Source organism: Labeo rohita, chromosome 2 (genome assembly GCF_022985175.1).
Source record: "Labeo rohita strain BAU-BD-2019 chromosome 2, IGBB_LRoh.1.0, whole genome shotgun sequence".
NCBI lineage: Eukaryota > Metazoa > Chordata > Actinopteri > Cypriniformes > Cyprinidae > Labeo > Labeo rohita.
In genome coordinates, this window is record NC_066870.1 from 17,267,022 (window position 1) to 17,279,368 (window position 12,347).

General features: G+C 37.6%; 1 protein-coding gene across 1 annotated transcript; it reads left to right on the top strand.

Annotated features, from left to right (window-relative positions):
* Positions 1–96: 96 nt before the first annotated feature.
* On the top strand, positions 97–12,136 carry gyg1a (glycogenin 1a). Its single transcript, XM_051127610.1, has 7 exons — positions 97–223; positions 2,380–2,515; positions 3,093–3,267; positions 3,344–3,506; positions 7,410–7,536; positions 8,119–8,338; positions 11,882–12,136. Exons 1-7 carry the CDS (start codon positions 217–219, stop codon positions 12,047–12,049), a joined length of 996 nt encoding a protein of 331 aa, XP_050983567.1. The 5' UTR covers positions 97–216; the 3' UTR covers positions 12,050–12,136.
* The last annotated feature ends 211 nt before the right edge of the window (positions 12,137–12,347 follow it).

Sequence of the window (12,347 nt, forward strand, 5' to 3'; positions counted from 1 at the left end):
AAAGTGCGTTTACGTAGTATACCTTCTCCCAGTGTTTTAAACTGAAAACTGCTCTGAAGTGGCAAGTGAGGGGGGCGTGACTGTTGTCAGAGGTCATGTGACCATGAAAGTCCCCATGTCACTAGTATAAATCCTCTGACAGAGCACGTACTGCTTCTCTCCCAGCGTTTCTCACGGAGGCCTTCTGTTCGGTTCGGTCTGGCTGTTACGTGAGCCATGGCAGGTAGGCAACGTAATGAACCGTCACATATCGCCTGTGCCTGTGAAATGAAATAAATGGCAGCTGTGTTTACGCAAGTAGCATGTAACGTTATACAGCCTATAGCATGCGCTGCTTCGAAGGTCGCAGGACTCGCTGGATATCAATTTCATTTCAGCGTTGTGTAGACTGTGCTTTAATATTTGACATATACACAATTTAGTGTTTGGTCTATTGCGTAAAAAGGGCCTAGTCGCCTCTCGTACGCAGCTGTTTGGTGCGCAGTGTTTACGGTAACTTTTACTGGCCTGTCATGCAGGAAGAGCTGCCGTTAGTTTGTCACTTCGATGTCGGTTGAGTTCAGTGCTGCAGTGCAGAGAATATCAGTCTGTTACACAGCCAATACAGTATTTAAAGCTTGCTCGGATGTATTGTGATCAGTTTTTTTAACATGTGCTAGGGAATTTAACGCAAATGTCAACAAACAGTCAACGGCACGCAAAAATAACAGCACGCATGACAGTTATGCACGTTGTTCTCCACTTTCGGTGTCAAATAAGTTAAAGAAATAACGTTATTTACAACAATAAACATATCTCGTATTTTGTATTTAATATATATTTATTTTCCTCCAACAAGCAACGTACCTACATCTTATTTTGTATGTTAAATAATTACATAGAATAAATTCTTTGCCAGAGACTAGTTATACCAGTTATATATTTATTTTTTAACAACAAAAATAGTTCCACAAGATGCGAAGCATCATTTTAGGTGTCGCCAAGCAACGCACAGATGGAAACCCTGATGCAAGAGTGGAACGGACACGTTCCTCTACTTCGCCCAAAACGTTCTGTTATTGTCTGGTTGTAACTTTTCTCCGGATGTTCCGGAGTTTCTCACTAGTATGTTCTGTGACTGGTGTGGAGGTCCCAGTGCTGTTATAATAAATATAAGCCCTCTTCAAAAGCTGCTTGGCCAATCAAATTTGAGAATTTTATTAACTGTATTAAAGGGGTCATCGGAGGCCCATTTTCCACAAGTTGATATGATTCTTTAGGGTCTTACTGAAAAGTCTATAATATACTTTGGTTAAAAATTTTCAATTTTAGTGTAAAACAACACCCTTTTTACCTTGTCAAAATGAGCTCTGTGAAAATCATCCCATTCTGAGTGATTGTTCCTTTAAATGCAAATGAGCTCTGCTTGCCCCGCCCCTCTCTTCTCTCTGTGGAGTGATGAGCCTGTTTACTTTAGCCACGAAACTTGCTAACTAGCGCGTTTAGGAAAGGTTATAGCAGAGATTAATAAAAAAAAAAAAAACGTATCACTTCTGCTGTAGGTCAAACTGGATCACGAATGATTTGCATGAACATAGACACATTTATGTAGATCGGGAGGCGCATTCCCTTCACAAACAATCGTAATCCACTGCATCTTCAGCGGCTCAGATGTCGGGAGTAACTGACGACCACTATGTTCATTATTACATCCAGCAACACAACACCTCAATCAGAGATATTATTGTCTAACTTACATCCCTGCTCAATGGACAATGAAGGTCGGACTGTTACAGCTGATTTAGGGTGGTTCAGAGGTAAAACGCTCATGTCAATCAACTATTGTAGGAGCGGCCTCTGACGGTGTGACGCCTCACCAACAGGCATCTGAGAACGGCTCGATTTGAAAAAGGGGATATTATTTTTACAGATTAATTAAAAACCACTGCATAGATTTTTATCATTATAGGGTAGATTGGTACATGCACTGCCAACACACATTAATGTTCAAACAACATGTAAAAGTGTACTTTGCATCCGATGACCCCTTTAAAAGCATTTCTTGTGAATGTACAAGACATTATCCAAATTATTAAACAGCCAAAAGAGTAAGTGCAGCTAACAGTATAACTTTTTGCACTTTAAATAGGCATGCTTGTGACAGACAATAAATTAAAATGGCAAACACCAGTTTTTAACATCAAGTAGCATAAAAAACGTTTTATATACAGCTAAAATAAATGAAATATGCCAGGCTTCCAGTGTCAGATGCTTCCAAGATAAAAAAAAAAAATGACTGTATCCACTCTTAAGTTTAAAAAATGTGTAAAATGGTCATATTACTTCAATTCGAATGCATGTAAGTGATAATGTTGATGTGTTTTTTGTGTGTTGATACAGACCAGGCTTTTGTCACCCTTGCTACAACTGACAATTATGCCAAAGGAGCAATGGTACTTGGTAAATCCTTGAGGAACCACAACACATCGAGGAAACTAGTGGCTCTGATTGGTCCCCACGTCTCAGAACCCTCCAGGTAGAGTGCTTGCTGTGTGTTTTGTTACATCTTAAAGGGATAGTTCACCCAAAAATGAAAATTACCCAATGATTTACTCACTTTCCTACATCCTATGTCTTCCGTTAGAACGCTGCTGTCTCGTAAATGTGCGTACAACAGTTAGCGGAAGCTAGAGATTACGGTTTACAAAGTTTTAAATATATATTTTCTTACACAAATGCATCGATTTGCTTCAGAAGGCCTTTATTAACCCTCCGGAGCTGTGTGGAGCACTTCTTATGATGGATTGATGCACTTTATTCGACTTCAACAGCCATTCACTGCTTTTATAAAGCTTGGAAAAGCCAGGACATTTTTAAAAAAAATATAACTCCAGTTGTATTAGTCTGAAAGAATAAAGTCATATACACCTAGGATGGCTTGAGGGTGAGTAAATCATGGGGTAATTTTCATTTTTGGGTGAACGAATACTTTAAATAAATTAGTTTGTTTTCAGCTGCTTTGTGTTCTGTCACTATTTGTTATTGACCACATTGCACAAGTGTGATCTATAGATCAATCAGTCTCACTTTGTGCTCTGTGTGCTACATTCCAGAGCAGTGCTTCGTAAAGTCTATGATGAGGTCAGGCTGGTGGACGTGCTGGACAGTGGGGATGCTGCACATTTGGCCATGATGAAGAGACCTGACCTGGGCGTCACCTTCACCAAACTCCACTGCTGGACTCTTACAGAATACTCCAAATGCGTGTTTATGGACGCAGATACTCTAGTGAGTGCTGTCACATAATGTGATGTTTGCATGATGTATTTGAGGGATATTCAATGGTCTTCTTTCTTGTTTCTAGGTTTTGTCTAATATAGATGAGTTATTTGAGAGGGAAGAGCTCTCTGCCGCACCAGATCCCGGCTGGCCTGATTGCTTCAACTCTGGTGTGTTCGTCTTCCGTCCCTCCAACGAGACCTATGGGAAACTTCTCACCGCCTGCTCAGAGAATGGCAGCTTTGATGGCAAGTGACACTCTTTAGTGTTGTTATACTAGTTTAAGAAACTGTAAGGGGTGTTTTAACATTGCATAACTGCATTGCATAATGATTTGGAAAATAAACATGCTGTATACTGTGGGATTCATTCGAAAACGTTGTTCTGGTCCTTGAGCATGACTACAAGATATTTAATCCCTGGGTTGTGAAAGAGTTGCGCAAACTTGCTGGAGTTCAACATGGTCATGAGTGAGTTCTTTATCAGGCATGCAGGCTGAACACAAGGTGGCTCTGTGATTTTTCTTTTTGGGGTGCACCACGCTACCTGAGGGAGTTATTCCTGGGCTCTGTGTGGGATGAAGTAAACAAAGGCCTCAAATGAGAGACTCCTAGACTCTCGTGAAATCACTTTGGTTGTACTGTACTGGAAATCTCATTTTTTTTATACTTGATTACATGCAAGTTCAATTCTAGTTTTTATGACTACTTATGTATTAAAGAGCAGGTTATGGTATCTTAATGTGTCCTAATATTGTGTTTGAGTCCCTTGCAACAGGTTTAAATGCATCTAAGGTCAGAAAACTTTTATAGAATCATTTTAGAATGATTTAGAAACAATTAGTTTGAGCGATTTAGTTTTGAGCTTAAAGGAGAACTCCACTTTCAGAACAACGATTTACAATAATTTACTCACCCCCTTGTCATCCAAGATGTTCATATCTTTTTGTCTTCAGTCGTAAAGAAATTATGGTTTTTGAGGAAAGCATTTCAGTATTGGTGCCTGATTTTAAACTTCCAAAATGCAGTTGAAATGCAGCTTCAAAGGGCTCTAAATGATCCCAGCCGAGGAAGAAGGATCTTATCTAGTAAAACGATTGGTCGTTTTTTTTTTGTTTTTTTTTCCAAAAAATACAAATTTGTATACTTTAAGCACAAAAGCTTGTGTAGCACAGGCTCTGGGATGTGCGTCCATGATGCTACGATCTCAGCTGGGATCGTGTAGAGCCCTTTGACGCTGGATTTAAACTACATTTTGGATGATTAAATTCGGGCACCAATAAAGTCCATTATATGGAGAAAAATTCTGAAATGCTTTCCTCAAAAACCATAATTTCTTCACAACTGAAGACAGAAAGACATGAACATCTTGGATGACAAGGGGGTGAGTAAATTATTTGTTAATTGTTGTTCTGAAAGAGGAGTTCTCCTTTAAGGTTGTTAAACATCCCTTCTATAAGCCTACTCTGCTCTGATTGGTCAGCTGGGCAAGTCTGTTGTAATTGGTCTTTCCGTATACAATGCAAGCGAATCGTGCCCACAGCTAAAGTTTAGCTGCTAAACTGTAAATGCTTTGAAAAACAATAATGGTGGATACATTAGATGAGTGCTAACATGACTAACTGATGAAACGATATAGTAAACCAAAATATGTTACATTCTTTATTATGAAACATATTAATTAGAACCATGACAGTCTACATTAATCAACACGCTTTAGGAAATAGTGGGTTCATTTATCAGTGGGTTCATTTAATAGTGGGTTCAGATGAATCAAGTGACTGTTTTATCGGCAGGTCAGACTGTTCGTATTTTGCGGACAGGCGGGGATTATGCTAATATGTTACCCGGTGACGTTGATCGGCAACAGGCAGAAGATTTCAAAAATATGTTGACTCATTGAGGCGGTTCAGAATCGACTCTTTCTTTTGAGAGACAATATCTTTATCATGCACTTTTTTTGATTAACAGCTTTGCAAACTGAATACCCTGAAGGGTAGCTGTGTTACAAATGGCAAAAAATATAGTTTTCGAAAACCCATATGACCTGCTCTTTAAGACGCACTGTTTTAGTCACTTCAATATTCCTGTGCTTTGATCTAAAAGAATTGAGCCTTAGAAGTTATCAGTAGACCTCTATTTTGAATACCTTGGAGGCATTGTATTTCTGTTTCATCTCAGTATCACTCAGAGTTAAAAAAAAAAAAAAAAAAAAAAAAAAAAAAAAAAACACTGTTGCCTCATGTTTTGTTATCTTTCTGTTATATATAGCACAACATACAGAGGGTTCTTGTAGTGTGATTGATTACTCCCAGTCAGCATGCCATACAGCCTATGGGTTATCTCTGAATGTCTGAAAATATCTGGCTTTTACTAGTGTCATTTACTCACCCTCATGCCTTTCCAAACCTGGCAATTTTGTTGAATGAAGATACTTTTAATTGAACCTGAGACATTTCTGTCCCTCCATTGAAAGTCACAAAACGTTTAAAAGAGCATATGGTTTTTGAAAAATATATTTTTTGCAGTTTGTAATGTAGCTAGCCTTCAGTATGAGCAGTCTGCGAAGTTGTTAATCAAAAAAGTGCGTTATACATAAAGATATTGTCTTTCAAAGAAAGAGAGAGTTGCCTTAACGAGTCATCGTATTTTTGAATCTTTTGTTACTGATCTAGCACATCACATCACATCAGTTACACATCAGCATAATCTCCACCTTCCTGTAAAATACTAACACTCTGATCTGCCCACAAACACTTCCGTTAGTTAGTGTGTTTACATCATGCCCAGAAGCGCTGAGTTCAGCACTGTGAAAGCAAGTTTTTGTTTTCATTGGAGAAAGATGATGATGTGAAGAATCATTGGTTAAAATTCATAATACAATACAATTCAAACCTTTTATTGTGTGTTCGTCATTTTACTGAGGATTGCTTCTCTAATCTTGGCTATCATCTTCGTTGGCTTCTAATCTTCTTTATTTGGACCAACAAGCGTCTTCAAACCACAACCTGTAAGTATGATTGGCAGTTGGCACTGTTGGCAGTGCTCGCTAACTTGCTCAAGTACTCCTCTCTGTACCAATCACAACTGGCTTGGCCAGCTGACCAATCAGAGCAGAGTGTGCTTATGAAAGGGAGGGGTTTACAGATACTTGGCTCGGAACTGCATGAACAAACCATTTCGAAATCATTGACAAATGACTCAAATTTTTTCTAAACATACATTTATACACAATGTTGTCTAACCTTAGATGCATTTAATCTGTTGTAGGAGACTTCAACACTATATTAGGACACTCAAAAAACATATGCTCTTTAATGCTTCAGAAAGTTCATAAAGATATTGTAAAAGGCCATCCGTATGAATCTGGCTGAATGTTTGAGCTTCCTTTTACCATATTTGATGAGCTGTGTGAATAAAAGTTTCAATTAAATCTGTTTAAAATCTGATCACATTCATCATGTCAGAAGATGTGGAATAGTAAGATGGGATAGTTCACCCAAAAATGAAAATTCTGTCATTTAATTACTCATCCTCATGTCGTTCCAAACCCGTCAGGCCTTTGTTTATCTTCAAAACACAAATTAAAATATTTGTGATGAAATCCAATAGCTATAGACGGCAGCAAAACTGACACATTCAAGGCCCAGAAAGGTAGTAAGGACATCATTAAAATAGTTTGACAATATTTTGGGTTTCAATGATAAAAAGTCTTTTTGGGTTTACTTCAGAAGGACATAAAGAGTACATAATTGGTGATGGAATATTCATGCTTGATTGAACTATCTCTTCAACATGTTCTCGGTCATAGCTTTATGTATAGGACATCATGTGCTTTTCATATGTAGCATGAGTCACATGTACACTGATAATCTGAGGTCAGCTATACTAAGGTCAGATTTCTTTGCTTGCATTCCCTTTGTGAAAGCAAGGGGCAAGGTTAAGCAAACAGCTAAGCAAATGTCTCCTGAAGCAATCTTACATGTGACCCCCCCAATGTCTCAAAGTTTGCTTAACTGCTCATTGCTTCATCTGTTTAAGAAAGATTACAACTGTCTGTAAATATTTTTTAAATCACATTGAAGCACTTGAAACATCTTGAGGACTCTGCAGTTTCTCATTCGATTTATTTGTTTGTCTTGTTTCCATCAGGTGGGGATCAGGGTGTTCTCAACAGCTTTTTTAGCAATTGGGCAACGGCAGACATTTCGAAACACCTTCCATTCATCTACAACCTCAGCAGCATCGCCATCTACACCTATCTCCCAGCATTCAAGCAGTGAGTGAGATTTAACATGCTAGATCTTCATTTGTTTGAGTTTGAATGTTAGATTTTGTTGCAGATGTTTTGCGTTTGTAGTTTGCGCAAAGGGTGTCAAGGTCAAATGAAAGCCCAATCACGCAGCAACATTGTAACAAGAGATGAATCCAGCTCCTTTCTGTTCCTGTCCTTGCACATCAACTTCCTCCAAATGCATACTGCCCTCCAAAAATAGTGGGGCTATTTTAGGGTCTTTACACAGAGTCTAAATGTCATTTTGAATAGTTTGTTACATGATCTTTTTCCATGATCAACACATGCTGTTCTCTGGTTAGTCAAGCTCTTATTAGGATCTAATTTATATGTACAGTTTAAATCAGGATGAAACAAACTGACAAATATCTTGAATATTTCTGTGACTAATTTATGCTTTACTAAAACTGGATGTTTACACAAGGCAGATTTAATTGTTAAATGACTACGTTGAACATAGTGTACTGTCTATATATAAATAATGTTAACGTTGGCAACTTCCGTTTGGCAAGTGTTTGGGATTTGTCATTTTGGCAGCAGCGATCTGATCATTCCTTGTTCTCTTAGATACGGCCATGATGCCAAGGTTGTTCATTTCCTTGGCAAACTCAAACCGTGGGATTACAGTTATGACACCACAAGCAAAACGTTAAAGGGACAGTCCCAGGATTCATCTGACATGCACCCCAACTTCATGCTGCAATGGTGGGAGCTTTTCTTTTCTTCAGTATTGCCCCTGATGAAGGAGGAATATGGTGACCAGCCCTTCCATTCCGGATGCACAGAGGTAAGCAGCAGTTTTACTGGTTCTGATTTACTGCTAAGAGTGGCACAATGATCATATAGGCAGTTTTTGACCAGTATTGCTATAAGAATTTGTTATTCTGTGTCAGAATGGACATGTAATAAGAAAAATTACCTGATAGTTTACTCATCCCCATGTCATCCAAGATGTTCATGTCTTTTGTTCTTCAGTCAATAAGAAATTAAGGTTTCAACCTTAACGGGTTGAAGGTCCAAATTGCAGTTTCAATGCAGCTTCAAAGGGCTCTACACATTCCCAACCGTGATGTAGGCGGAGGTACCGACCCAGTGTTTACAAAGTGAAAAGTATGGAAATTAAATTCATTATTATTATATATAATTTTTTGTTAGATAAGACCCTTATTTTTCGGCTGGCATCATGTAGAGCCCTATGAAGCTGCATTGAAACTGCAATTTGGACCTTCCAATTGAAGTCCACTATATGGAGACAAATCCTGGAATATTTTCTTCAAAAACCCTAATTTCTTTTGTTGAAAAAAGAAAAGCAACGAACATCTTGGATGGCATGGGGGTAAATAAATCATCTGGAAATTTTAATTCAGGAGTGAACTAATTCTTTAATAACAATGGTTCTTTATTGAATTTTTAGACTTTTTATTTAAATGCATGTTTTAAAATGGCATGCACTAATCTACGCTGTTGGTCATTGCATTGAATCTGCATGACTTGAACATGACTTGAATCTGTCATGCAAATGACTGGATTTCATCCACAAAAATTTGACGAACAGTGGTAAATGTGACATTAAGACCAAGAATGTGCATTAAAGAAGTGGGCCTAATTTTGGCTTTCCTTTATTGACATTAAACTTTTAACTTTGAACTCTTTATATGAAGTTTACTTCTCTAATGAAGCAATCTGATTTTTGAAACATTACGTTTCTATTTCTCATTTTAAAATCATCTGATTTCATGAGTTTCAGATCTTTCAGATCAGTACTGCCACGTATTACTGGGGCACTTATAAAAAGCAATAATTATCAAGTCTTAGTTACAGACCAATTTGGAGTAGACGTCACAGTTATATCACCAGCAGCTGCGTGTGCATTGTGGAGGCAGAAAAACACTGGTAACAAGTAGGGGTGCTCCGATTGATCGGCTACCGATCATTATCGGCCGATAATCGCTTGGGGATGTTTGATTGGTGGTCACCACATCGCGTTTGACTGTAAGCGAGCTGCACAGTTGACACAGGAATTGTTACTTGCACAATAGAATTATTGTCGCATCATCACTAAAGTTTGTAAACTGCATTTATTTTTAATTCTTTCCAGTGTTTAACCATTCAGCGCTCGTGCCCTCTCCTGGAGACTGGGCACTCATGCACACTTGAAGCGTACCCACATAACGCTACGTTCACATACCTCCGTTTGTGCATGTTTTTTTTTTCCGCGCTCATGATAACGGATTAAAGCGTTCAAGCTGCACACCGTTGCGGTCTGGCAGTGCACTCCAGGAGCGGTGTATCTGCAGCAGTGTAGAGAAAATATAAAATATGAGTAAATATTCAGTAAATATGAACAAGGATTGACACGAAATGTCATAATTACACCATAAATGCATATCATTAAAGTCTACTGTGTTTCACAGTCAACACATAAGGGTTTAAAGGAAAAGAGCACTTTTAGATAAGGCAATAATAGATCGTGGAGGTAGGAAAACAAAGTTGTTTATTAACAACAGGATTGCTTGTAATAAAAATTTACATTTAAAAAAAAAAAAAAAAAAAGCAGTAGAACTGACTGTTTCTCTCAGTTTCTAATTTAGAATGTTTGTGATTAACGTAGTTTAAATGTTTTGCCACTTGCTTGAGCAACTTAATACATAAATGTAGAAGAAAACGCAAAAGTAAAATGCATTGAATAATGTGTTGCTTATATTTATTGTTTAAACACATCTATGAAAGATTACTTTTATAAAAAAAAAAAAAAAGAATCACAATACTGAAAAAGTATTTTCAGTAGCAATGTTAGGATTTGAAATCAAAATAATGGATAAATGTGTATGTGGAAATCAGGCTTGTGCTGTGCGGAAGCTATTGTGTAATAATTGCACAATTCTAAAAACAAAAATGCATGAACAGTTGAACACTGCATGATCAAACATTTAGGTGAGATAAATGTATATTTAAAAAAAAAGTCTGAATAATGTTTCCCTTCCACCCCTCAAATGAAAAAAAAAAACCTCCTCTCTAACACACACACACAAAAATCAGACCCTGAATAAGTGTCTAGAAAATTCTGATTGGAGTATCTCTATAAATAATTCTACATGATCGATAGAAGGCTTTAAAAAGATCAGTATCGGTGATCGGATCGGCAGATACAGCTTCCCGTGATCGGCCTCAAAAAACCCTGATCGGAGCACCTCTAGTAACAAGTGGAGGGAAACGGGAAAAAAACATTGGAATAAGAGAAAAAATGATTGTGCCTTGGAATGTCAGAATCAGAATGCAAATCATTTTTATAGAATACTGTCATCAAAGACTAACCGCAGATGTTTAAACAGACAGACTTTGGATGAAACCTGCTATGATTACTCTAAATTTAAAGCGTAAAATTAACTTAAACAATTTGTCTACATTTTTACATATGCAGTTGGGGGTATAACATTTTACATAACATTTACCTGTTTTTATCTTACAATTCTGACTTTTCTCGCAAATGCAAGCTTATGTCTCCTAGTTTAGACTTTATAACTCTGTTTAACTCAACAATAGCAAATTTTGAGAGGGAAAAAAACCTAGCAGTGTTGCATATAAACATAAAAAGAGAGAATGACGAGTTGATTTTTCTTATCAGATTTTTTCAGAAGTTATAATCTCAGAATTTTGAAACCCTTTCCTTCCATAGACTGCTAGTTCAGAACCAATTTTCTGCCACCATTTTCGCCCACAAAAACATCATCACTGTTTGCAAACACCAAATTGGTCTATAAGGGCTACTTTTTTCAGACTACAGCATGACTGGTTTAGTTTTGGGTCCGCTGGTAACTAACTGTGCTTTTGGACTGTGTATCCTGAGTAAAATCAAGTGGACATTCCCCAATCAATGGGGTGTTTTCAAAACATGATAGCGGTTTTCTATTCTAACCTTCTGTAGTCTAGGTTTACGGGTGGGACTTATAATTTTAGCAAGTTGAGTAAAGGGATGAAAAATTTCCACTGATTGAAAACACCCGGAGAGACATACTCTGCTATAAATTCACTTCAAATAAGGACCAAAGATGATTTTACAGACCGCTGATTGTGGAGTTGGGCCTCATTCATTCAACGGAATAAATACATGTAACACATGTTTGTTTTGTGTCACAAGGTGTATTACAGCCTACACAGACAATTGTTAGAAATGTTGATGCGTTGGGTGTGAATCTCTTTCTGACTGGCATTACATCAATTGACACGTGTGTACTGTGCTATTAATAACAAGGTTATTTTATATCCTTAAATACATGTCAAAATTCTGTTGTTTGTAATTTTCTTTTTTTTTCTTTTTTTCTCCCTTCAGAGTGATATTCACGCTGATGTGGCTCAGATGCACATATCCCATCATCCCCCTCCACCTCAGTTGTCGTCTCAGGAGCGCAAACAAAAGTGGGAACAGGGCCAAGCTGACTACATGGGAATGGACTCTTTTGAGAACATAGAGAAAAAGCTAGATTCCTTCCTGAAGTGAGAGACTCGTAGGACCGGATCCTCAGATGTAGTTTTGTACTAGGGTACGTACAGGCTATGAAATAACATTAAAAAAAAAAACGAAAAATACATCCTCTAATTTTTTTATACCGTCCAGATCATCTATGCAGCTCAACTACTCAACCTCTTACACACTGTGATTGCAACAGTTATTAGAATGACACAATAGGTCACTTGCCTCATTTCCACAGATGTGGCACGAAACGGTTCAGGCATTGTTTCTGATCTCACTAAACAAGACACTTTTTTTTTTTATTATTATTTAAAATACCATAATG

Excerpts from the sequence above, each read along its gene's own strand:
- gyg1a (XM_051127610.1), top strand. Across the intron at positions 2,516-3,092 it reads CACGTCTCAGAACCCTCCAG|AGCAGTGCTTCGTAAAGTCT; the intron begins GTAGAGTGCTTG and ends GCTACATTCCAG. Across the intron at positions 7,537-8,118 it reads TATCTCCCAGCATTCAAGCA|ATACGGCCATGATGCCAAGG; the intron begins GTGAGTGAGATT and ends TTGTTCTCTTAG.